This window comes from Chiroxiphia lanceolata, chromosome 5, assembly GCF_009829145.1.
Source record: "Chiroxiphia lanceolata isolate bChiLan1 chromosome 5, bChiLan1.pri, whole genome shotgun sequence".
Taxonomy (NCBI): domain Eukaryota; kingdom Metazoa; phylum Chordata; class Aves; order Passeriformes; family Pipridae; genus Chiroxiphia; species Chiroxiphia lanceolata.
In genome coordinates, this window is record NC_045641.1 from 46039148 (window position 1) to 46066645 (window position 27498).

General features: G+C 40.4%; 2 protein-coding genes across 7 annotated transcripts in view; one reads left to right on the top strand and one right to left on the bottom strand.

Moving 5' to 3' along the window:
• Positions 1 to 12230, bottom strand: part of FGD6 (FYVE, RhoGEF and PH domain containing 6) — a 71835-nt gene extending 59605 nt beyond the window's left edge. The window contains 2 exon segments of the mRNA XM_032689019.1: positions 598 to 3034; positions 12074 to 12230. Of these exon segments, the coding sequence (XP_032544910.1) occupies positions 598 to 3034; positions 12074 to 12086 (2450 nt within the window). The 5' untranslated portion in view covers positions 12087 to 12230.
• A 183-nt stretch (positions 12231 to 12413) lies between these two features.
• Positions 12414 to 27498, top strand: part of VEZT (vezatin, adherens junctions transmembrane protein) — a 65492-nt gene continuing 50407 nt past the window's right edge. For 4 of the 6 annotated variants that reach the window (XM_032687628.1, XM_032687629.1, XM_032687632.1 and 1 more), the window contains exon 1: positions 12414 to 12518. In XM_032687628.1, the coding sequence (XP_032543519.1) occupies positions 12483 to 12518 (36 nt within the window). In that variant the 5' untranslated portion in view covers positions 12414 to 12482. Of the gene's footprint in view, positions 12519 to 13014; positions 13249 to 27498 lie in introns of those variants that run through there. The other 2 variants (XM_032687631.1, XM_032687630.1) reach the window with 1 other exon arrangement.

A 27498-nucleotide genomic window follows, 5' to 3' on the forward strand; every position in this document is an offset into this window, starting at 1 on the left:
ACCAATACCCTGTATGAGTCACACAGAAATCGTGCTTCACTACCACCTTTGCTAGGAGCAGACAGATACAGAAGGCTCACTATATTCAGGAAGAGGCAGTAGCTTCTGTTATACCCAAAAAAGCTTTCAAGACCTGACGAAGAATTTACATACCCAAAAGCTTGTCTGCTTTTCCCAGCTCTATCAACTGATCTAAAAATATATTCATTCTCCCTATAAACCTAGCAACTATGTACTCTGTGGACGCTTATTTCAGTTCATCCCGAGACTAGTAAGGTTCATTCCTCCCCATTGAAGTATTCTTGGATATAAATACATGACTGTATCTGATTTGCTTTAATTAAATCTGAAAACGCACATAAGTAAGTTTTCCAAATTTTGAGGAACATATGAGGAATAATTAGATTACTTTTCCTCTTGACTCTTTGCCAAGTGCAAGCAGTTTTCAAAACAACAAAAGTATACAGAAAGATATACAGCAACAACTGTCCTGCTGATATTTAATGAAAAGGGTACAGCCTCCCAAGTCATCATTTAACCATATTTACAACCAACAGAGTTACAATGGAGTTAACTCCCCTTTGCTTTTTGTTTTACCTGTCAAGTCTCCAACGTCTGTTTGTAGCTTCGCTAAGTTCCTCAGCCTCATAGAAGCCAGTGCTCTGGTCTTCCACGCTGCTGGAGTTCTGCCATTCAAAACAGAGATTTCTCCTAGCACCCACAGCAAAAGGCAAGTTCTCATACTCAGGTATTTCCTCATAGTGACGCACATTCTCATACTCTGGAGCACAAGTGCTGGTTACAGAATTCAAACGCATTTGTGCCAGATTCTCCCCCAAAAGTAAATGTCTATCTAAAGACTCCAGCCTTTGGTTATTGCGCATCTCAGGTTGACTCCTGTTTCTCTGCCTCTTCTTCTGTAGCGCTGGACTACTTATTTCTACAGAATGCGCCTTGGCAGATTTAGCTTTCCTTTCACTGCCTACAGATGCTGTATTCCTGTTGTTACCACTTCCATAACCGTCCCCAGTGGAAAGGTTGGCAATAGCACTATCCACTGACTGGCTGCCTTTAGACAGAAATTTTTGGAAGTCACTTTTCATTAAGCAAACCGATAGTTTCATGTTCAGAAACTTTTTCAAGCTACTTTTCTTCTGATGATCTTTGCAGGGCTTGTCTGTCCTGTCCATGTCTACAGCAGAGAGAGACTTGGCCCTAGGCTTTGTCACAACAGTGAAGTGGTTGAAGCTGTTAGCAATGTTAGCAGTTTTTAATGATTCAGAATTTCCTGGAAATGGAAGAATAGGATGAGGTAACTTCCAAACGGGTTTCTCAGAACGTTTGGGTATATCACAGGATGACAGCACACCTTGCTCCTTGGCTCCTGGATGTGTGAAGTGAGATCCTTCCAGAACACTGTTTGATTTGTTCTCACTGGAGGTGTAGGAACTTTTGTCCACAAGCTCTGCTGAGGCAGCTTTTTTCAGAAGGCCAGCAGCTGGAAGACTGTGTCTCTGTGGTTTCTTAGGAACAACTTTTGGAGAATTCTCATCCTTTATTTTAACTTCTTTATTTTCCAAGTTTTGTGGGGATACGTGGAGGCTACTGGAAGCAGACGAGTGCTGACTGCAAGTCAGTTTGAGCTGCTTTGGCAAACTCATGGACAAAGTATCAGACCTGACAAAGTTAGTCCTTTTGTCCACAGCATCTGGCATACTGCTGTCATCTGTTACCTCATCCATTGAGTTAACTAACTTACGGTCTGTATCTAAAGAGCATTCAACAATTCCCACTAAATCAGAACTTTTGTGTAACAACTGAGGCAAAAGATTTTGTGAAGCTGAATCTTCCACAGCAGATTCCTTCACATGATGCATTTTGTCTGCATTGCTTTGAGTTATCTCACATTTTTCAGGACGAAGCACTTCTGTATTATTGTTATAACAAACACTTTGACCAAGGACATTAATTTTTGCTGGGTTTTTAAAGCTTTGGTCCACAAGCCCATAGGAATCTTTCTCTGAATTAGATGGTTCCTTTGTTCCTTCTCCTGTGGTGTCTATGCCATCCTGACGGACCAGACACGCGGCACGTGGCTTTCTTGGCTTAGGGATAGGAAGCACTTTTGAGCTCAAGAGTGAAGGTGTTTCAGGAGAAGCTTTATTAGCACCTGCTTTCATCCCTACTTCACCTGAAAACATACTATTGCTACTTAAATTTTCATTTTCTAAGATTTCCTGGTCCAATGGGCAATAACAACTGTGGTTATTTTCAGTCAAACTAGGACAAATTTCAGACATCTGAAACTCATCAGCAATGATCTTACTATCAGTATTTTGTTGCTTTCCTTTAGCTACCTCAGAAGATGATGAAGACTGTACAAGTTCCATAAACTCTATTTTAAAAACGTTCTTGGAACTGCTACCATCCCCTTTGTCAAGTTTGTCTGCATGCCTATCCCTTACAGGACTGCTGTTAGGAAGTACACCATGAGTTAGGACATCCTTAAGCTTCTCTTCCGAAATGCTGGCTTTCAAAACCACCCGACTTCTATTTCCCAGTTTTTCATTGTGACTATCGCCCAGAGATGCTGCATTTCTTCCAACAGCTTTGATGTTCTCTAAGTTTTCAAAGTGCTCAAGAATGATCTGAGTTTTACAGGTTTTCTCTCCACTTTCAAGTTTATGAAGGCATTCAAATTTGCAAGATGACACAGGTAGAATATATGTTGTGTTGCCAGTGCTCCCTTCCGAGGTTTCATTTTTATAGTTCAAGTGGTCTAGCGTTTGAGAAGAATCTTCCCTGTGCTCCTCAAAGCTTTTTGTGCTTTTTCGTTTAGACGATGGAGGTTTAACTTCAGGAATGGATGAGCTCTTGAGAACCTTTGGTTTTGGTGCAATTGTTGGCTTGGTTTTCCTTGCTGCTTGTATCACACCAGAAAGTACAACATCAGGCTTCGGTGCAACAGGTGGAGGTGTTGCTTTGTGTCCTACCACAAATTTTGGTTTGGGGGCCACTGGTGGCTTCTTAATTTCTAGGAAAAATGGAAAACAAAGACTTTAGTCACCACTGCCTACAAAACAACTTCACCTGCACTGCAGTATTACTGGAAGTTTTGTAATATTAACTTGTAATCTACAAGATCTCAGTGTGTGTATAAATACATTTTTCCTCTTAAAAGCATACCTCCCTCCCCTAACACCACTTTTTTACTAGTTGCCTTTCTTTGTTTGAATAGGCACAACAAAGAGTGGTAGGAAAAGTCTTCAAAGGCAAGTTTTTGTTAACAAATAGTTTAACTTAATATTAAGTGTATGTACTTGCTCAGATGCTAAAGTATGATGCTAATAAAAACAGAGCAGATTAGTCTGGTTTTGCAGTTTGAACTATTATAATATCATTTTTAAACGGTGTAAGTATATTAAGTGCCACACGTATAATAAGCCATGAAGATAATGGGACAGCTAGGCTAACTACCAGGGCAGTTCTGTCCCTTCCCCCACAAACTTTGGAAATGTGTAACCTAAAATTCCTCTTTCCCTTCCTCTTCTCTTTAAACAATATTGAGGTGAATTACTCTACCAGTTGCAAAACTGACACGTCATTACCAACAGTTCAGTGAAATGAGTCTGTGGTGCGAAGTTAATGCAGTAATTTGGAGCAAGTCACTACTTTTCTATTGTAAAACACTATTTCTATACCATTTATGAAATTACTCTTCCCAACTGACCTAGAAGCAGTCACCGCTGCTATGACTTACCACCCACTTGATAGCACAAGATGACAAACCCTGAGGAGAGCATACAGCAGGAAAAGGAGCTAATGAGGAACTTGTAGATTGTGGATGTTTGATCCTGTTGTTTGTTTTGAGTGGTTTGGAGATCTTTTTTGTTTGTTTTGTGGTTGCCTTTTTTTAAGGTATGTCTGAAACATTTTAATATTGCAGGCGATTATTTATGACCAATTCATTTCCACATGCTAGAATAATTTCAGATTTCTAAGTGCTTTCAGTGATTTTTTTATATACCCAAATTGATTTATAAAGTAAACGAGTTTCTCATGCTGTTTATGTATTACCTCTGTACTTATTACCTTTGTTTTGAATAATATTTTGGTACACTTTCAGGAAGTGATACATACGTTAAATAAAACCCTCAAGAAAACACACTAGTTAATGTTTCACACGCAAAGAGATAGGGTAAGCCATTGATTTATTACTCCCTTTCAACTGTGGCTTTGGTGTTTGGTTGTGTTTTATCACCATTATTATTATTATTATTATTACAGATGTGCAACTGTATCCTAATCTCTAGCCTAGAAATATGAGAATCAAGCTTCAGAGTTTTCAGGCTGGGTCCTTTTCTGGTTGCAGTTTGTTTTGTGAGGTTTTTTGTTTTGTTTTAAGCAATCCGAATGATTTTAAAAAAAGAAAATAAAACAAGGCAGATGCCCTCAGTTGCAAGTATTTCCCAAACAGTAAGCCAGTAGGCAGCCAGAAACAATGTCTCTACTATAGAAACAGGAAACCCATGCTTTTCTAGAACATTAATCATTAGATGGTATCCAGACTGACTTCGCTTACACTCAGAACAGCTGTCCTTGATGCCACTATATTTGCAAAAAGGTAAACCTGATGGCAGAGAAAACATTTGAGGGATTTTGCAAGAGGGAGCCCAGAATTTCTTTCCAAAGGTACAGCTCTTTATGGCCACTGACAACAGTGACCCAACTACCAGCTACTGCCGAGGCTGTACTACCTTCTGCTTCCCATGTGAAGACAGGTTCCCCACAGAGAGAAGAGTCAACAGTTTGTTAGGGGGAAAAAAAAAATAATTAACCCTTTGGACGGGTAAACACTGATCTCAAACAGCAGAAGAGAACTGTACACTCACTTTCAGACAAGGCAACTGCCTATTCAGTTGGAGAAGGAAGTGATGGCACCAAAAAACATGGAAAGGATGCCCAGTTTGTCACAGAACAGAACACAGCAGTAGACCTGGGCCACATTCAGTAATATTTATTAAGCTATTAAAGCTCCCTGAACACAGGAGAGAGACAGCTTGATTTGGAATCCTTCCTGATGTGAGAGGAACAGATTGAAGACTCAGGAGATGAAACATTGGCTAGGTAAGTGATATCCTGTGGATTATCTGTCCCGCTCTGCAAACTGAGGTCCATAAATCTTGTAAGTTTCACTCAGTAGTGGGTCTGCCTAACATTTTGGATAGCAAACTAAGCCCTCACTCTGCAGGGCTCTCAACTAGTATTTTACTATGGAGGACACTCAGAAGTTATGACATGACATCACTACCTGAATATAAGACTTAAAACTAAAACGTGAAAATATACAGGAATGTGAAGAAAACAAACCCGTTGTTCATATGCCAGTGGTGGAAACCTGGATAATGAACAGAGCAAGAAAAATTCACTTCTGATAATAAGCACAATTCAATACGATTTCTGAAGCCTACTAGAATTCCATAAATTACTTCAATGTTGAAAAGCATCGAGACAGACAGAAGAGACCGGCAAATTGTGTGGTATAATAAAGACACCACTGTCTGCTTTAAAGTGATTGCACATTTCATCTAGAGTAGATATGGCTCAATGTATTAACAGGCACATTACAGTCTCGGTATCAATACAGATCTGCAGTCAACCACTCAATCAGAAAGGAATGTGATGAAGAGCCCTTTCAAACATAAATGTGACGTGAGAGAAAAGACTCCAAGAAGGGAATGCATACCAGTAGTTTTCCTCAACAAAATATCTTTGAGTTTCAGAAAAATATAAGTGATGAACTACTTAGAAAAAAAATTACAGCAACTAGGCAAGGGTTAAAGTATAGTAGATTTCTATTAGAAATCAAGAATTAAAGTTCAGTTGATTATAAACTAATTTAATTTGCCGTGTGCGGATAAAAAAACCCAGTTCTACATAACACAGTGCTTTAAAAGGGACAATTTCTCATCCAGAATAGAAAGAAAACTAAGTAGGAGGCAACTCTTTATATATAAAGGTGTAAGGAATGACTAGAAGTCATATGAGAATGAGTTTTTGTTAAATGGTAAGCATAAGCAAGCCTCTTTGGTGAAAAACAATAAATATAATGGAAACATTATACAGCAAATGCATGGAGTGGTGAGTTGTTTGGTCAGTGGGCTTTTTCCTGGTGCCTATGGAATGGTTCATTTAAGAACAGAGATGGCTGGATATGCTTAAGAGAGTAAAAATTGAAGAGAATTTGGAAATCAATGTAGATAGTTATTTTATGAGAGCTCCATGCAGGTCTGCAGCTAAGCAGTAAATAATCTTCTGATAAATATAAAAAGATGAAGGGAGCCAAAAATATTTCTGCACATAGCACCTGCCAGACTGTTCGTGACATGCTATGTCACCTTCTGGCAATCTCAGAAATAACTATAGAAGTATCCAAGGTCTAAAAATTATGCCTCAATCCTAAGAAAGCTCATCCAGCTTAATTCAACCAAGAATTTAAGAAGTAAGATGGTAACAGAATATATACTTATGTGAAAGATTTTTGATAACAGATGGCTAAAAGACCTGATGAGTTCCCACAGCTGATCAGTCAAGTTTGACAAGTTCAAACTTGGAACAAAGTTCTAAAATCGCTATGAAACCTGAAGGATAATCAACTACAGGAACATCTCACCTAAGGTTCTGAAGGAGCCACAAGCACTTACAGTCAACCTAAACTCACTTTCTGATACGTGTAGAAGTTTCAGAGGAAACTTTCACTTGGACATTGGATTCTCTGGCTTCTCCTTCTCAGGAAAGTAGAGAATCACTAAGCTCTCCCCCCTCCAATCCTCACCCGTTTCTCAGAGAGAATCCTTGTATACCAGTAGTAATACCAGAAATACCAGTAGTAAACCCAAATGTAAGAGCAGAAACACAAAATTTAATTTTCATAAACAGATTCAATGTTTAGGAGCCAGAGAAACTGTGAAGAGATATCCTCTAACTTGTTTGACTAAGCAAAGGAAGAAACCCATAAATAAAGTGACTAGCAATGCTCTCATCACCAACAGGAAATCTGCTACTCATCTAGGAACAGCCAACACCACACTCAGTGCTGAAGAAAAAAAAAAAAGGAGCTTAAAAATACCAACACGCAACACCCTTAAAAAAAGTGGATTTAAAAGGGCATTATTTTTCTAACAATAAATAGCCATTAGAACCACCTATGCAGGTCAATGCATGTACTCTGACTTCAGGTCACAGCACAGAAAATAGATATTTGCCCCTCTGGTGAATTATGTCCTCCAGCATGCTGAGGAAAAAGCAACACCCATTCTCATCCTGCTGAGCTCCTCTGCAACCGACACTTGATATTGCCTGACTGGGAAGTGTTCCTGCTCTTCTTTTGATTTGTTTTAGAGGAGGATGCAAATACCCTGAAGCAACTTCTGCTCTCAATCCTTTGGCCTTAAATTGTCCATTTCTGTTCTTCAGATTATAGGATTTGACAGCTGAGGACCTCACTTAAAAACAAAAACACTCATGTGTCTTCTCCTATGCACTATCGTGAACAACCAGGAAAGCCAATAAGACAGTACAATCTTAAGCATTATTATTATTGCACAGCTTTAAATTCTTCACCTCAAATTTTTACCTCTTTTTATCTTGCCTTCTCAGCACAGGAATAGGGAGTAAAGATGATATATGAAGTTGAACTGAGGCAAAAAAATCAAATAGCACTATCTCTTTTAAAATAAATCCTACTATTGCTAAAGGAATATTTTTCCCATGTTATATTTATGCCCATACTTTTGAGATTATGTTAACAAAATCTATATTTGGGAATAATAAAAGAGCAAGAACAAGTCATGTTCACCTGCATCTGTCCAAGAAACAGGGACAAGTGGTTCTGGACACTGTCATGATAACATAACTTGGTATTCCTTTCCTTGCAATGCTCCACGGGAACAGAGGCCCCTCTCCTGGTATTCAGGGTGCCCTATGGGATTATCTTGAGTCACCCAAGAGGTACACCAGGCATGATCCTGCAACCCATCCCAAAGCAATATCCTTTCTGAATCACGAAACAGTAGAAAAGCGGTAAAACAATGAATCAGCGTGACACCAGATTTTGACAGCAGCTGAACCTAAGCTTAAGGTACAGGTACAAGTTACTATGGGGTAAGGCAAGGTGTGAATTTAACAAATCAGCTACTTTATAGAAGGTGGCCATATGTATACTCTTATCTTACCACACAGTAAATAAGGCACTTTATTCCTTTTGACCTACAACGTGACATCTATTTCACATACTACTTCACATATCTATTGCACAGGTACTAGGAAAAGGCCTTGAAACAGTTACCGCTCAGCAGCTGGCCTAAGGCAAATGTACCTATTGGCTTTCTCATGGCACCTTGTTTATATATGCATACTGTATTCTCTCAGAGATAGGACATCACATCTGTAGGCTACATATGAAAATAATACAATGCCCAGAAGGTAATGCGCCAAGGAATCGATGAGTTGTTTTTTTCTTACATGAAGGAAGAGCTTGCTCCAACAGCCAACTTACTGACCCTGAGACTACCGGCATAAAACACTACAACTCACAGACAAGAAAGCCAATCTGCCTTCTAAAGAGCATGTAGGAGGAGAGGTAATTACTGCTATATGTTTGGGATACACCGAGACATTATTGCAATAGCATTTAATGCACTGCACAGAGACACAGTATTTTAAAACTCCCCTTCTCCAGCAGACTGAATTTTAATGACTTGTTACAAGGCTTTTCAGTTTAATTACTTTGCTTTCAGATACAGAAAGAAAGTTTCATTAGGTAAACACCTCAGAAAGCATTGTGAGATCATTAATTTATTTCCTGCAAATGTATATTTATTTTTTCATTATAGAGAGGGTCTGATTTTCTCAGGTGCCATAATGCTCAAAAAACAAAAAAAGGAATGAGTCATGACATCCTGGAAGATAACACATGTAGTTTGTAAAATACAAGGGAAAACTATCGTTTCTAAGCCACTACAGCTGTAGAAAACATCCTAAATAAACTGCAAAAGGAAAACATCAATTTCAAAATCTCAGATTGTTCACTGACTTATTGAAATAGAACAAGAAAGTCAGGGATAACTTTCAGTAAGGACAAGAGATGAATAAACAACCTTTCCAGATCTCTGTGGAGACAGAGTTGAGTAACTCTAACAAGACTTGACACATTTGAGGGTTAAAGGGACATTAAACCCTGGAGGCCTCATTTTTTTCAATCCTTGAAAGCAATGAAGTTCGATTGGAAAAGTTATGTTGATTTTGTTTATTCTGTTCTTGCTATGTTTTTTCCATTTGAACTACATTTCTGACATTAACATACACTACATTTTTCTCATTGTTGTTGTCAAATCCAATTTCAAGCCTAAGCTATACATTCTGCCCACATTAAATAAGCTGTACAGATCACATATAAGGACTGTTTCTTCAGCAAGAAATAATAAATGTCAAACTCATAACTCTGAGCTTTTGCTTTTTTTCCTTTTAAAGGCAAAGAACATACTTGAAGACAGCATAATAGTTTCAGGCAGAAAATGAGTAAATGTACATTCATTGACATTGTAGAATATCGACATATAGAATATGTCAATTGTAGAATTCATTGATATATAGAATACGCAGGACACGAGAAAGCAGTGACAGGAGAATAGCTATAAATGAAGACTGAAACCAGTATACAGGTTGATCACTACAATAAAATAATCTTTATGTAAAAGTATTTGAAATAAGTGCTATATTTCCTTAGTTTCAACAAGTCCAGATTTATATACACATTTTAAAACATATAAGCAACAGCTGTGGCAGTATTCCTTTACCTATCACTGAATTACATCCAGCTCTGGAGTGAGATCTGAAACAAATTTGTAGAGGAAACAGAAAAGATACACAGCAAGAAACTGAATGTGCACTGCCTTATTTAGAAAGGCAAAACGTAAACTGGAGTGAGGTTAAGGCTGGGTTATCAATCTCAGGCCTTCTGCAACTTCTGTCCATGGACAGAAGCAGTGTTTGGTTTATGCAGCACAAACCAGAGTAACAAGTGAATTCACAATTAAATAATTTCAATGTAGGAAATAGATCCTATAGATCACAGGACAGAAATTAAAATACAGGAGTTGGCAAGATTTTTTGTGAGCAACAGCTTTATAAAGCATGTCTATATATTTCAGGCACGAAGTTCTGCAGCAATACCAAGAGAGGGGTATTAAACCTTCAGAACAATCTTCTGTCAGCCTTTTCACACCCTGCTCATACCTATGAGCTTCTTTACTGAAATGTCAGAAGCTGTCACGATACTGTCAGCAGGATCGTGAATCTCTGATCTTGTTTCACCTGTTCCCCATTTGTTTTTTCATCTTCACATAATCCATCACACGCACAAAATACTCTCCACCCCCTCTTCAATACTCGGCCCTTCATCCCCCTTCAATATTCCTCTTCTTCCCACCCACTAGGATTCTCTTTATGCCTTCCCCTTCAAATTCCTTGCTAAAATTCACACTTTTCATGATATTGTTCCACTTTCTTCTTACTGATATTCCTCAGCATCCCTTTCTCTTTTGCTTTCTAAGAGACTTTGCTCAACGAAACCCCTTTCTCCTCACGTTCCCCACAAACACCACCACAACATACACCAAAACAGAGAAACTCGGTCACACTAGCTAAACTCTAGAAGTCCTGAGGTCAGTTTAGTGCTTGAAAATCTGCCCGACTTTCTGAAACTTACTACCGTATCAAATTTTAACAGCCCAGCTCTAAGCTCTTGAGCACCCCCTAACACTTATCTTTTATTTGCACAGCTGTTTAACTCTTAAAAGACCAAGGGTGAAATCTGTCCTATATATTAAAAATGGGAATATACTAAGTGAAGCGGAAAGATGCATTAAATCGCTTTTTATTTTCCAGTAAATTCTGAATAATTACGAGAGCCCAGATAACTTAATTAACGTTGGAGACAATAACAATTTGACATACTTGAGAGGTAAACATTGAGAACCAGGTTGATGTGTCTACCTGATGTCTGTTTATTGCTTTTTCTTTAGTTTTTTTTTTTCCTTCAGGTTTACCCTGCAATTAGTTGTGTTTCCACACAGTACATCATAATTTACACCACATATTTTCCATACAGAAACTACTCTTATTCTCGTCTTCAAGCAGATAAGAAAGGAATCTATTAATCTAACAGACAGATGAACAGAAGTACTAACAGCACACTACCGTGCAGGCAAATAAAAATACGAGCAATTCCCTTAAACACGGGGAGCTCTTGTTTTAAACCAAGAATTTGCCTCGAAGCTCTTTTAGTCATTAAATTGGCAGCGGTCAAGAAACGGGGGAGGAAAGGTAAGGAAAGCACCGAATCAGGTCAGTTCCAACCAGCAGCTGGAAAGGCCAGAAGCGAACGCATTCCCGTACCCCCGTGGGGCTCCAGCTCGCAAGAGCCCGGCCAAGGCAGGTACATCCCCGAAGCAAAGCTGCAGCTGACAAACTTTTGCAGCTTCCGCGGAGTCAGACGGAGCGACAGTCCTAGCCCCGGTGCTGGCTCTCCTGCCGGAACACCCGGCCCCCACCAGGCTCCCCCCGCCGCCAGCTCAGCCCCACGCGGGGTGCCCGCTCCGGACACGCGGGGCGGAGAGCGGAGCGCCCGGCTCAGCCCCGCGCAGCCCCGGCCGCCGCGGCAGGACGTGCCGAGGGCTGCGGGCTGATCCCCCGGGAAGGGCTGTCCCCCCGGCCGTGAAGGGTTATTCCCCCCCGCCGGGAGCGGGTGCGAGGGTTCGCCCCGCAGCTCTCCCTTCGCTCTCCACCCGCCTGCCCCAGAGCGAGCCGGGGGCGCAGCGCCCGGCGCTGCCGGGACAGGGAACGCCGGCGGCTCCGGCTCCTGTCCCGTGGCGCAACCCTTTCATCCCCCCGTCCCGTCCCGTTCCCGCTGCCGCGGGGCGAGCGACGCGACGCTTTCCGCGGGCAGGGAGACACGGACCCGCCGCCGGCCGGGCGGGAACCGCCGCTCTCCGGAATTTCCCCGGACACTCACCAGCGGAGCTCATGGTGCTCCCCAGGCGCCGCGCTCCCCTTCGTCCCTTACGCTACGGCCCCTCTGAGGGCCGAGGAGAAGGAGCCCATTGTTTCCCCGCGCCGCCACCCAGCCGGAGCCGCAGCAGGAGCAGCTCCCCCTTCGCCGTGCCGCTGCCTCATCCCGCCCCGCGGCTCCGGCTCAGCCAGCGCCAGCAGCGCCGCCACCACCGCCCAGCGGCGCCCCCTACCGGGCCGCGCCCCGCCCCGACCACCAATCAGCACCTCCCGCAGGCGGCTCCCGCCGTGCCTTCTGGGAGCTGTAGTTCACCTCTGCGCCAGGCAGCTCTCGGCAGGGCGGGGCGGCTGACAGAGCGGCGGACTCGGTTTCCCAGCGTGCCCGCGGGGAAGGGGTGGCATGGCGGGCAAGGATGACACCGGAGTTCGACGAAGAAGTGGTGTTTGAGGTGGGCGCGGGGCGACCCGGCGCGGGCTGGGCCCGGGTCTCTCCGCCCCTCGTTGCGCCGCGGCCCGCGGGGGTGGCGTGCGCCGGGCGGGTCGGAGTGGCCGCGGGCCGTGAGGCGGGCGCGGGGCCCGGCCCAGGGCAGCGCCTGCCGCGGGCGGGCGGCGGCGGGCGGGACCGGCGGGAGCGGCGGGTCGGGGCGGTGCTCGGCGTGCCCCGCGCCCCGGAGCAGCCCGGGGCCGGCGCTGCGCCCGCCGCGCAGGGCGAGGGCGCGACGGCTCAGCTCGGCGGGGCCGGGCGGTCCTTTGTGCGGCCGTGTCGCGCTGCCCGGCCCCGCCGTCGGGCGGCCGCGGGAAGACCTGTCGGGAGGGCCGTGTCTGCGCGGGGTCCCTCAGAGCCGCCCGTGGGCACCGCTCGGACCCAGGAGGGGCACCCGGCCGGCCGAGCTGAGCTGTGGGGTCAGAGCAGAGGTAGCGAATAGGGAAAAAATTCTGCTTCTAAAGCGGTGTCACTCACATAAAAGGTGCATTTCAGCACACAATTGTCCAGTGGACACTGAAACTGTCTTGTCTCTCTAATGTTTGTGCTATTAAGAGATTTGCATATAGCGTTTACAGTTATATCGCGTCTTGTTAGATAATGGGTGTGCAATATCGTCTTGGCCTTATTTGAAACCGTGGCTAAATATATCCGCTGTTGCGGTTTGGTAACAAAATCCAGTCTGTTTGCAGCAGGTAAATGTAACTGTCTTCATGGAGGGGACACGTGATTTTGCAGGTGTATAGAGAAAGCGGTTATAAAGAAATGCTACCTTTAAAATGAATAATTATTATAGTAGTATTAGGGCTTCTCCTTTGGTCAGGATGCAAAACACTCCTCATATAAGGAATTACTTTTTCTCAGGTGTGTAAGCACTACATGTCTTTGGTCTGTACCAAAAAGTTTTGTGTTCAGCCACAACAAATCTTGAATCCTAACAATAAGATCTGTTGTTTATATTGCTGCTATGTTAAATCACTTCCTTTAATACAATAAATCCATGGTGAGAATTTATTTCACAGGTAATGCCTGTGCTCTTATTTCCTTCTTCAGTAACAGTAATACTCGTTTTACAGTTACACAGTTCTTCAGTTCCTGCAGCAATTACCACTTTGTTTGAAAAAGTTCTGCTGTAGAGAGTAAAAGATCCCCCTGCATATGCCCTTCACTATTGTCTATGTGTTTTGGGAACAGATTTCTGTCGCTAGTATTTATTTCATTTATTCATTTACTGTGTCAAGTGTGTGTGTATGTAAATGCATGCTTTATAGGTGTACTGAGTGACATAATAATAGACCTGTCCTACATTATGGTACAGCATCAGATAAGTAAGCAAAGGTAGGACAAATGCGTGTTGTTTGGGTTAGTTGATTGCTTGGAGTGCAGAACTGGGTGAGCTACCGACTGACAATAATGGGCACCGTGAAACACACAAAAGTTGTCTTCAGAACTGCTCAGCAGGGTTCATGCTACTCTAAAATGAAGACTCCACAGAGAATTATGAACATACTTTGTGCAGGTGAGCTAGAGATGGAAGTTGGCAAGGAGCCAAAAAGTTATTGCTGCAACGGATTTATTTTTTTAATTACTTTTAGAATTCTTTTTCTTGGGCCCCAAACTCTTCCTCTTAATTATTTATGGTTTCTAGTAAGCAGCTACACTTTCTCTGCACCTTAGCAGGTCTTTTCCCATGTTGTTCTTCAGGAGTCACTGTTGCAAGGAGGCCTCCAGCATTTAGGCCTCATTTGCTGTGAATGGCTGTTTTCCCTGTGTGTTTGGAGCCCCCATGAGTAAGATATTGATCAATGTTGTAAGGAGGAGTGGTGTGCTAACAAATGCGTGATCTGGAAAGAAATGGTCCTTCATGCTTTTCATACCCAACAGAATGGGTAGGAGAGGGAAGCAAAGCAAATGGAATATGCTTCACCTGTTTCACCTCATGGTTATGCCCAGTGTTATTTTCTGCACGTTTTTCAGGTCATAGCTCTATCCAGCTGGCCCTGAATACATCAGCAGCAGCTGTCTGCCTTACAGGTTTTGCAGCATCAAACAGATGATGGCCTGTTGATAGATCTTTATGAGCTTCCAAGGACCGATCATTTTTCTTACTATCAAAGTATCTTTTACATTAATTTAACTCTAAAGAAGAGAAGCACAAACACAGTGTTGCTGCCCCGGGAGAGTAGTGTTTTCCATCCAGTTCAAGCGCCGGTGCAGATCATTGTGATTGAACAATAATGAATGATGGGCATTTACTCTATCCACTAAGTGCTGCCACACTCTATCCAGTTTATAAATTAAATCCAGCAGCAACCAGCAATTTTCATTCACTGACTGCATAGTCCCAGCACTTCAGTTCTTGCGTTTGTTACAACCAGTTGCTCTTTTAATTAAAATGCTACAAATACTGGGGGGAGGAACAGAACCCAAGAAACACAGAGGTGCCCCTGATATGCTTGGCCCGGGCTTGTTTGCTGGCAGCACGTCAAATTAAAAATTGTGGCACTGTAGAGCAAATTGTATTAAACAGTGGAGGAACAATTCGTGGTGTGCTTTATTAGTGTCTGTCTTAATTTATTAGGGGAGATAATGAGATAGGAAATTTGATGTTAAATTGCTTGAGATGAGTTTTTTTACAGAATGGGCTAGAAGACCAGAATGCTGCAGTTACAGTGTACTTTGGAGTCCTCTGGAAAATTGCAGTGTTTTGTGTATTTATATGAGACTGGAATTGTGTTAGGTTTTTTTATTGGTTTTTTTGGACAATGAAATCTCCTCCTTGTTTTCTTTTTCTTTTTTTTGATGTATAAATTAAAGAAACTTCTTGTTCAAACTAGCTAAATTTCTCCATTGTTGTGCCAGTGGGGGGACTGTGTCGGAATGTGGTGCTTTGATCATATGTAACTCCCTTCTGATTTCTGACTGAAAATAGCCACTTCATAGCTACTTGTGCTCCTGCTAATAATTTCCATTATTTTATATAATTCTTATATTTCTCTAGAATTTACAGAATCAGAGAATCATTTAGATTGGAAAAGACCTCTGAGATCATCAAGTCCAGCTTTTGATTGATCACCACCTTGTCACTAAGTGCCACATCAAATCTTTTCTTGAACACCTCCAGGGATGGTGACTCCACCACCTCCCTGGGCAGCTCGTTCCAATGCTTAGCAACCCTTTCCCTAAAGAAGTCCTTCCAGATATCCAACATGAACCTCCCCTGGTACAGCATGAGGCCATTTCCTACTAACATGTCACTGGCTGCCTGGGAAAAGAGACCAACCTGGCTACAACCTCCTTTCAGGTAGTTGTAGAGAGTGATAAGGTCTCCCCTGAACCTCCTTTTGTCCAGGTAAACAACCCCATCTTCCTCAGCTGCTCCTCATCAGACTTGTGCTACAGACCCTTCAACAGCTCCATGTCCCTTCTCTGGGCTTGCTCCAGCACCTCAATGTCTTTCTTGTAGTGAAGGGCCCAAAACAGAACACAGGATTTGAAATGCAGCCTCACCAGTGCTGTGTACAGGGAAAGAATTTACTTCTCCTTGTGTATTTATAGAAAGCAGACTTGTTCTGGCTGAGGATTTTGTTAGGCTGGATAAAACAATATATTTTAGCTTCCTGTCACAAAACAGATTTCTCTGTTCTTCCTTTTTTGTTTGTTTTTTTTTGTTGTTTGTTTGGGTTTTTTGGTATTTTACACACCTGTTCAGTTCATCTTTCTTTACCTGAGCTTGCAGCATGGTATTTAGCATTCTCGCTGGCCTCTTATAGTACTATTTTTGCTCTTTGCTTCTGAGAAGACTTCGTTTCTTGCCTACAAACAACTTTTTCAAGTCTTCATACTGTTTGACTCAGTTACGATAAGATAGGTTTACCACTCATGTGTCCTTGATTTTATCAACAGCTCCACATTATTGGAGAGTTTGTTTTTATTGGTTCCTCTGTGTAAGGTCTTGTTGTTGTCTGTTGCTAAATTGCGTGCTATTATCAGTACCCACTTAAGGTCATCCATTTCTTTTTGTACCATGTTTCAATCCTTTTCTGCGTATATGATGTTACTTGATGTTATTGGCAAATGTCAGCAGGTTGCTTTTTAGTATAAATTTAATTATACCAAGTGTGAAAGCTTTTAAAAATTCAAAAGCTTTGACCAGAGACTCATTCTTTAGGAACTCTGTTAGTAACCTTCTGATCTTACAGCTTTTCATTCAGCGTAGACCACTGTAATCTCTGCCGTCAACATACTTGGTTCCTTTCCCACCTTATTCATCTTAACTGATACAGCACAGTTCAAAAGTCCATCTAAACTTCCTACATTCCCTTTATCTTTAAAAATCACGTGTCTTGTCAAAGAAGGACAAGTGAGTTTGGCACAATCTACCTCTGGTGAACCCACATGATATCTTCTTTGATGATCATTTGTTTTCTCCTTTGTGTTTGAATTTTGCAGGAAAGAATAATTATTCTCAGTAGCCTGCTGGCTTTTGATCAGAATCATGGACCTGACATATTCTTGATTGCTTTTTCTCCTTGTAAATATAGACACTGTGTTTACTTTTTTCTGCTTTTGAGTTTATAGATTGATTAAAAATCCTTTCTGCTGAATCTTTCATCTCCTGTGCCCGTTCTTTCAAAACACTGGGATGAAGGTGATCCAAAGACTGCATTTTCAGCTCCCAATTTCTACTTTCAGCTAATTTGTCCTATATTTTAATGAGCTTGTGCAAGCTTGTTTTTTAAACTTGGATAGATATTCAGGCTATGCTCACAGAATCACAGAATGTTTGAGGTTGGGAGGGATCTCTGGAGGTCATCTGGTCCAACCCCCCTGCTCAAGCAGGATCATCTAAAGCCTGTTGTCCAGGACCATGTCAATATGGCTTTTGAATGTCTTCAAGGATGGAGATTTCACAATCTCTCTGGGCAACCTGTGCCAGTGCTCAGTCACTTTCACACTAAAAAAATGCTTCTTGATGGTCAGAGGGAACCTCCTGTGTTTCAGTTTGTGCTCGCTGCCTCTGGTCCTGTCACTGGGCACTACTGAAAAGCACCTGTTTCTCTTCTCTTTGCACAATCTCTTTGAGTATGAGACCTGCCTTGAAGTTTCCCCAGGCTGAACAATCCCAGCTCTCTCAGCCTCTCCTCAGGTTCACCCAGGCTGTTGTTGGAACCTAATCTCAGAAAGTCTTCCTTGCTCTGGCAGCTCTATGGTTCTGGTGGAAGGACTGGAGCTGATTTTTGTTGTTTTCCATTTTAATTCTGTGTTTGCAGAAGAAAGCTAATCGGAGTACACAGAAAATAAGATTTTGACACCCATGATATCAAACTGCCACCACCTTAGATTTTTAAGAGATTTTTCCTACTCCGTGTTTGAAATACAAAGCTGTGCATGTAGAATTGTGTACGGTGTAGTACTGAATTAATTTCTCTGGCATAAAATCTCAATTTTTAAAAATTTTAATTAGGAAAGAAATCTTTCCTTACTTGAGACATTGTTTTAATTAATTCATGAGTCTTGTACCATTCCTACCACCAGTTCTGTCCATATTATTTACTTAATATTGATATTTGTTAGCTATGTCAGTGTTAGTGGAAATATATTTTAAAGAATAATCCCATTAAAAGGCTGAGTGAGTGTCATGGTGATAGTGTCACTGTGGAATCTAATCTTTTATTCTAGATCTAGAGGATCTGATCATTACTATGACTCCAGACTTTTAAATTTGGGATTTATTTTTTGTCCCATTAGAAATCTTGGGCTGAAAAATACAATATAAATTATATGTGTTCTTTCATGACTTCAAATTTTCTCTTGTGCAGATGGTAGAATAATATCAAGCTAACAAAATGAGATTTTCTTTGTCTTACCTGTCTGCATCAAATCTCAGAATCTATACTGATCTGTGTTTAGAAAGAAACCAGGCTGGGGTTGAACACAAAGAGGTTCAGAAATCTCATGTCCAAATTCAGAAGTTTATGTCTTTGTAAAATACTGAACACAGCTCTACTGAACGTAGAATTGGAATTCACAAACTCAGAACAAAGATTTGAATGTGTAACAGGTGTTCTCGTTTCACAGCCAGCCCTTGCTCAAGCAGTCAGCCTTCCTGTCACTGGAGGAAAATATGCACAGAAATAGAGTTACCCTTTCCAGAGTTTGAAGAGACATGGTCTGTGTTCTTTGTCTTGTTGCTGTACTGGAAGAAGCTAATGTGAGAACTGAGTCCTGCAAACAGTGGGAAAGTGGTTTGCAGGGAGCATGCCATCCTAAGGGAGAAAGGAAGCACCGAGGCCCAGCAGAGCTGGCAGCTACATGGCACTGGGTCAGGCTCGTGTGGGGTGGAAGTAGGAATGCTGGGGTCTACTTGGGAGGGACATGGCACAAAAGTGAAGTATTGGGCAACACCACAGTGTATTCAAATGTCAGATTCAGAAAGACAGCTCTCACTGCTTTTTTAGGCATCAAACCCGGATGCTACTCAGTGCTGAGGGGCATGGAGGATGCCTGCATAGAATGTTCTGATCCACGTATTTCTGTAAGATTAAAAGAGAGATTTGAGGAGGCACCGCCATTTCCCAGCATCATACAACTATATTCAGAACAGCCCTTAGCCAATGTGTTCACTGTATGCCTACAATGGTTAAACATGTCTAAAATATGGGATTTCTTTGCTTAGAATACTGGAGCATCACTAATTTGAGATGTTCAAATCCTCATGTGTTTAAAAGGGTTCAGCTTTTATCAAAACATTCAATCGTGTTTTTACAAATGCTTTCGTCCCATAAATTAGCTGTACAAATTATTTTGTTTAAAAAATGAAACAAAACTAAAGGGAACCTAACCTCAGAAACTTTTTGTAGTGATGAGAATTTTAAGTTACTTTCATTCAAAAACCCGAAAACATTAGGATTTGCAAAATAATGTGATTTTTGTCAAGCATCGGGCTTGTAATGTTATTTTGTCAAAAATAATGTCTCAAACATAAATTAGAAAAAAGAAGTTGAAAAAGGAATATTCACACACTTTCAATGTTATTGTCAGTATTGCACCCTCAGCAGGATTTTTCTTACCAAATATTGGGTGGACTGAAGATGTAGTACTCTCATTTTATATGTATGCATGAAATAAAGCCAGTTTTAAATACACAGTTCTGTCAAAACCGCAGTTAACTTGTTCTGGTGAGCTGGTTCTGAGACTGTGCCTTGGCTGCCTGAAGTGTGGGCTGTTGCCAGAAAAGGGGTTCAGGCCTCACTCCTCTTTTCTGGCTTATTCTCATCCTCTTCCTTATGCCGGCACCTGGATTTGTGGGTGATGCTGTAAGATGGCTCATAAGACTGATTAGACTATAAACTAACCTGGCTAAGAAATAATAAGAAAAAAGATTAATTCTTTTTTTTTTTTTTTGACAATCAGATCAGTTCTTCGTTCCATCTCACCATTTGGCTACGTAACTATTACCATCAGTGTTCTACAATGGTACTGCAGCTTTCAGCTGCACCCACTGGTAATGGCAGATTAAATTGACCATGCAAATTCAGCCTGGGAGATATCTTTGCTGAAAATTGCAGTGTGCTGTAGAGGCACATGGACTATTTTAGATATTTTGCTTCTCAGCAATTTTCTAAGAGGAAGGGGAGAAAAGGCTTTGCTCATTTTCATCACATGACTGGGAGGCAGGTGATACCAGAGAGAAAATAAAAGAAACTACAAGCTTAAAACTGTGAAAAACAGTCTGATTGTTGCAGAGGCCAGGTCAACTCATTAGGCATTTTTGGATATCTGAAGGGCTAGGTAAAAGTATTATATGGGCTATATGGTGTGTAAACCCAGATTGCCTTGACTGTTCTTAATAGAAAGTTTTAAGACAAAAGTATGTGATGATCCAGAGCAAATTTTGAGGTCTGTTGTTTTATCCTCCATTGTATCAGTTACTCTGGAGTCGTTTACAGGAGAGTACAGCAGGACTGCTCTCACAACTTCAAGTCATGAATCAACTTCTTGAGACACTTGAATAAAAAAAATTGCTTGGGATACTTTTCTTTTAATCTTTATGATGTGACTGCCTCTTTTGTTTCTTGGATGCTTTTCACTTCAGTAAAGATGTTTGCACACAGTGTGTTGTCATTAGGAGTAAGAATTAACACATTTATAATGGATAAACAAGTTAATTCTTTGGAACTCATGTTTTAAAGAGGTTTTCAAAATGTATCAGAAATACTCTATTAGTTTTACCAGTCAAATGCATTACTTTCATTAACTTAGGGTAAAATCTGTGAGTTGTTCGTGACTGATATAAAACAAATCAGCCTCCCTGTGTCATCAGCCTAGTTCGATGACCTGCATGATCAGTAACTTCCCACCCAAAGCTGCAGGTACAGAGTCAGGTGGCTTGTTACCTTGTCCTTCAGGGAAGGTAACTTTAACCACTTTTACTTTCAGTTTTTAGGGTATGTTTTGTCTCTGTCAGAAAAGACCTGCTCAGCTTTTCACCTGTATTCACAGGTCCACTTCTGAATGAGTAAATAGTCCTGAGCTCTTGGTGAATTTCAGTGCTTTGTCCAGTACCTAATGTTTTGTTCTAATGCTTTTCCACAATGGCAGTAATGTGCAGCCACCTGCTGAAAATGCAAAGGAAAGAGCGTTCCCATGTCACAAATATAGTGCTACAGAGATATACACAGGCTATAAAACTTCCCAAACTCTTGAGGACTCGTGGGTGCATGCAAAACTAGATATAAATTGTGCTTCAGAAAATATCCGGGAACAGTAATAGATTAATGGCTTTAAAGTAGTTCTCAGAGCCTACTTCTGAATCAGCTGATACAGTAGTGCTGGAGAAACCAAGGTCTGCACTCCTGGGGCAGTGAAAGCAGAACAGGAAATCTAAATGACTCCTTTGCTGCCTTGAAGTCATTGTCTAATATTAGCCCTGTCAGTGCCTGGCTCTTTGTCAGTCTGTGCTCAGGACGAGGTGGTTACCAGCGAGGAGAATATGACCAAGGCTTTTAAATACTGTTGCTTGGGAAGTCTTATTAATGGCTGCATATAAGATCAATGTGCAATAATTCTTTCAGGCGGCATCTTTTTAAAAGCCTTTAGCAATCTGTCATCCTCATCTCCCTCCCCCCAGTTAGAAAGCCACATTAGTCAGGAGAAATCGCATGATCCTGGGAAGTTTCAAGCTGCATCTGCTGATGCTGTGAGGAAAATGCCACTGTGGAGGGGCACGGGTGCAATTACACTGACGTCTGCTTCTCACCCTCATCTCGGATCATCCTGGAGGGACAAGCGGAAAGAAACGGGGAGGTGGGTGAGGTTCTGTCGGGTGCATGGGAGCAGTACCGAAGAGAAAAATGGAATACGCTCTTCCAGGAGACAAAGCTCGCACTGTCTGTGAGTGTTAGCTCAACTTTTTCAAATATGTTTTGACAGGGAAACTTCAATACTGTTTATTTTGGTCTGAGTTTAACCACCTGTTCAGCATACCTTAGCCTTTGCTGTCACTCTGGTAGAAATGTTTAATTTTGGGGGGGTTTAAATTGATATTTCATAATGTGTAGTTATTTTGGAGGTAGTTCAGGCTCCCACAGCGTTTTTGACATACTGGAAACCTCAGCTTTGAATAACATATCCATATTTTAAGAGGATATCTTTAAACCTCCTTTTTATGTGTGATGGCATTAAATATTGCTGTCAAGGGTAATCTGCTCCGTTAGCTAGGGTTGGAAACTAGAGCAGGGTTTACTAAGTGGTAAATTTTATCACAGTAAAGAACATGGGTGTAGGAAGCCTCTGTCTCTATTGGAGAAATCCTGAGTCATTTACTTCATGATGCATCAGCAAAAATAATATGGGTGTGGCTTTGATTTTCAGCTGCTGTTGTAAGAAGACTATGAAAGCTAGCAGTGTCTTAATCTGATTTGTGATTGCAAAGGTTTTTCGCAGAATACGCACAAAATGCCTCACATATTAAAGTGCGATATCTGTGCTTGCAAGGCTGTAATAGATGTAAGTATTTGAGTATTTATCTGTCAAAAGTAAACTCTTTTTTGAAGCTAGGGAATTCTCTACCGTAACAGCCTTTCCATCTCATAGTAGTAAGCAACATAATTTATGTTTGATTAATGTTTGCCTTAGGTTTGACATTTTTTTACTTTTACAGTAGTCTTAGAGTTGCAAATGCATTGTTTAACCTTCAGTTTGAGTGATGTTTTTCCTAACCCAAGTCAATGCTGTATGGCAAGCGGCATTAAATAAGCATTGGGAAGGTGTTACAGAAGAAAATTAATTTAGTGGACTCTTCTTTAATCTTGGATTTAGAATGAGACTCAGCTACTTTCAACAGTGGAAAAAAAAAGGAGAGTTGTAATTAAACATATGTATGTGAGCGAAATAATTTTTAGTAGTGTGGATCTAAAACAAATATGCCCAAGCAGTTGTGAATGAAGGGGAAAGGATTTTCTTTCTTGATTCTGGTAACGGGAGCTTATATAAACCTATGCTGTACTGTAAATGGTTACAATTGAATGACTTACAGGAAGACTGACTATAGTGAATTAGAAAAGTCATAAAAAGATAAGTGGATTTTTTGTTGTTGGTTTCTGCTATGAGTCCATTCAAAAACCTGTTTTCCTACTTAATATATCAACTGTATTGATATCTTGCTTCACTTACTGGCAAGATTTTCTGTGTATAATCTGTATGAACTACACCAAAGAATAATGGCATTTTTATTTCTCTCTGTCTTGGAACTCCTTCATTTCCAGCATTCATTTTGGACAATTAGTATAATAAAAAAATGCCTTGATGTAACTGTGATGCCTGTCTATTGTATCTAGGGGGTCTCAAAAAGTGACTTAGAAGAAGAAACTTAAACTTCAGAAATAATACAGCATATTGCTGAAAAACCTTGTCTTGGTATCATCGCTTACTTTAGATAATATTTCCTGTCAGTAACTGGTAGTAGGCCGGTAACATAAGCTGAAATATTAAAAAATTTCCTTCCGTACTTTGTACATTATTCATTACCGTGTCATTCTGCCAGACACAACTGGAAACAAACAACCTGACTGTCAAACAGGAGTAATACTAATGAGTCTGGTTATTATCTAAGTCAAGAGTGCTTGAAAGTAAAAATTCAAAAGTACATAGAAATAGATGTTCCTGTATTAATAGGAAGGTGAGATTTTATATTTTAAATTCTCTTTTCATGCCATACGCTGAAATGACCTTGCTCTCTGTTTACGTTATATTCTAATATAAAAGCTTTTTCTCAAGTGTAGTTTATTTTTTTTTAGATTACAACCTATTAACTGCTTACGAGGATAAACTTTCTGGTGTGTCCTGAATTTCTTAAACTAAAAGTGTAGCATCTATAGTATATGCAAAAATGTAAGAGCAATCGTGCTCTTTTTTTCTTTTTATTGTTGGACTGTTGTAAGATGGAATGCATGAATTTTGGGCAAAGAAAATTAGGAGGAAGAAAGGCAGAACCCTCCTATTTTCCCCAACCAAGAAGTATATTATTTTAATATTATCATGACATTTGCAGGTGAAAACAGCTGAGCCTGACAAAACTGATGAATGCAGTTGAAACCAGGGAACTTTTTTCACAGTTAGAAGTGCATATGCAAGAATATGTGCATATCTATGATCTGTTTCTATGAGAAAGAAGGCATTTAGGAGTGAGAGGTTTGGATAAGGATGTAAGCTAGAAATTCAGAGCTATAACTTGTGGGTCAGATACATTTTGAGATTTAATTGTTTTTACAGCTTTGTAAGGATTAAAAATGCTTTGTAAGCATTAAGTATAATGCTTTCATCTCTTGTACTGAAACACATAATATACAGAATAGGATATTTTAATGGTATCATATTGCAGTTTTGTAGTTGCTTAGTTAATAACTTTCTCATTCCTTGATAATATTGGAAGTTCTGTGGGAATGTTCACATACATAAAATCTACCCTTCAACTTCTAATAATACCTTTACTGGATTTTCTAGCCATTACTTACATATGTCATGGGAGATATTATCTATAGACTGGTGTAGACATCCTCCATGAGATACACAGACCACACAGCTTTGCAAGTGACAGCCTTGTTAGGTAGTGTCTAGGAAATTAAATACAATAAATAAATAAATAGTGTGGGTTTATGTTAGGATAGGCTAATGTATGTCTGCCATCAGTGATATTTCTAATAGAAGAGGAGTGTAATCTTCAAATTTTCTGAGCAAAATATAAAACTGCATGCGCTACACAAGAGACCTCACTCTTAGTGGAAGAATTTTATGATCAGTTTGTTGAGATTCTTAATAACCTAATTTCACAAGGGCCTCAACCCACTTATTCAGTACTTTCTTTACCCACATCTTGCTTGCTTCTAATGGATTCAGAAAGGGGAACAATGGTGGTTTTACTTACAGCATAAGGGATTTGAGTCACAGCATAGTTCTTAGTCATTTAAGTTTATAAGAATACAATATTTTTCCAATCTTTTAGAAAAAAAGGGAAAGACAGAGCATGTGGAGCCACAGAAATCTCTCAGAGGAAGATTTTGTAGCCTCAGTACTTTCTGAGAAACTGAAAGAGGAGAACCCTTATCTACTTACAGGAATATGTGATGAACATTCAAGTTAAATTTTAATTAATTTTCATTTGCTAACTCCATGGTCAGAAAACTGATTTTGAATTCCAAGCAGTGATAAAAAATTGAAAATCTACCCATTATGAGACCCTGTAAAAGCCTTCTAAAAGTTAATCAGAAGGGATTTATGTAAAACTAGTAATGTACCTTAATTAGGAGAACACATAAAATTATTCTTCCTAGGTCGGAGATGAAATTTCATTAACATTTGGAGAGATGGGGTATTTTTTCTATTTCTGTAGAGTAGAAAATCAATTAATTACAGTTAAATGGAAGGTTGTGATGTTGCTAGATACCCAGTAAAAGGGAAGAATTGGGCATTCTTACATCTGTGCCATATTTCACTTACTAAACATAGCTTTCAGGATTTTAGCTAATTCTTGCTGTCTTCAATGGACAGTCTCTGTCTGCCTTTGTCTCTCTTTCTGCCTTTTTTCATCCATTTCTGTGAGTAAATAGAACCAACATTAACAGCAGTAGACCGGTTTTCTTGATTAGCTTTTAGAAAATTATCTCATCATGGGCCCCAAAGAAAGGGGCACCCTGAAATACTAGTGGAAAAACTCCATGGTATATTTGGGTTATTTTGCAAACTGTCTGTATGTGGGTGAGTACCAATAGAGTACAAGAATAGTCATGTGTCAAATGATGGCTGGCCTTGCTGGTCGCAAGTATGGTCAAGATGATGGACAGGTTTGCCCAGAGCCTAGATGTGATTTCCTTGAAGTTCTACCTGGAGCGAGCATTAAAACTATGATTTTGAATAAAATACTCTCTGTTCACCCACTCTTTTGTGTGTGTTTTCGTCCAGATGGGGAGAATTCTGGCTGGTTCTGACTGAAACCTGCATGATACCCTAGTGGTTCTCACGCAGGGGTGTTCAGGCTGTCTGAGCTACGCTGGCAGTGCACAGCCTGGCTCTGTATGAAAACCGTTGTAAGAAGACAAGGTTATGCATATCCATTTATATTCTGAGTTTGGCCCTGAAGTTATTTGTTGAATTTAACAGTGTCTGAAATAGGAGAAGTATTCTAGTCTATTAGTACTATTACTGTATAGTCTTTCCATTTTAATTAAGTAATTCTGGTAAAGTGGCATGTTCTACTTAGAGCCAAACAGGCAGTCCAGGACAGCACATTGTTGAATTAGCATTGGATGCATTTTGAAAAAGTACAAGGGTACTTGGAAAAAAGATAGGATTGTGTCATCACACTGGAAAAATTCTCACAAGGAAATGAGTCATTAACCTGTCGTAGTGTTTTGCACAATCATTGTCATTGTGGTTGAGCCAGGATTGTCTGTACCTGTGAGTTGGTACGAATATTTGAGTTTCAGGTAATGACTGGACACTGAATCTGTTGTAACTCAAACAGGGCAAAAGTATGAATTTGCATGCTTTAAATAGGTAAGAGTGATTAAAATAGCACTTTGGTGATGGGGTTAAAAAAATCCCTAGAGGTAACAAGTTAATTTGTTCAGCTGGTGTGAATGATTGCTTCCAAGTTTTATTATATGGCAAACAGTATTTGAGATTTGACCATGTTGGTACTTGATCAGCGTAGCTGGGCCACCTTTCCAGCTTGCACCAGGAAGTTAATGATAGTTGATGTAACAATTAATAGTAGGTGCTCTGTTGGTTATTTCTGTAGACCTCCATAACTCTGCATTATTTACTACAAAGCTTTTACTTTTTATACACAGTATTTTGGTTGATAGTGTGTTAAACTCTTAAAATGTTGGTGTTCTTCTGCAGTTTACTGGTGTTCACATGCTCTCATGGGATGTTGATAAAATTTTTCAGGCGTCAAACATAATCCCTAACTAGTCTATATAAGACTGATTGCTGAGAGTTTCTCTTAAAAAATGAGGTCCCTGCATGTCCTGAGTGGAACTGCAGTTAGCATAAAAATCCTTTCCATCAAGTCTGTCCTACATACTGCCATATATGTGTTTGTAAACAGCAAAGTAAGAGTTAAGTATGTCTAAATATCTGGTGCAGATGACAATAAGCACTTTCAGAGGTCTATACAGATAAATATCTAAACATGTAAAAACCCACTCTCTGGTGATCATAATTTCATACTTTTTCTGTTTTATTTAGGACTGTTTGTAAATTAGTAGTTTTGCCAGAAGCTTAAAGAAGTTGGGTGGTTTTTTTGTTTGTACGCTGTGGGATTTTTTAAATAACTGTGGTACTCTGCCAGAAGTGCTAGTACTGCCCTGGAGAGAGCAGAAGTCTTTTTCTAAATTTTTTTTCCGTTTCTCAGTCCATTCATTGCTGGTTGTGTGGTTGCT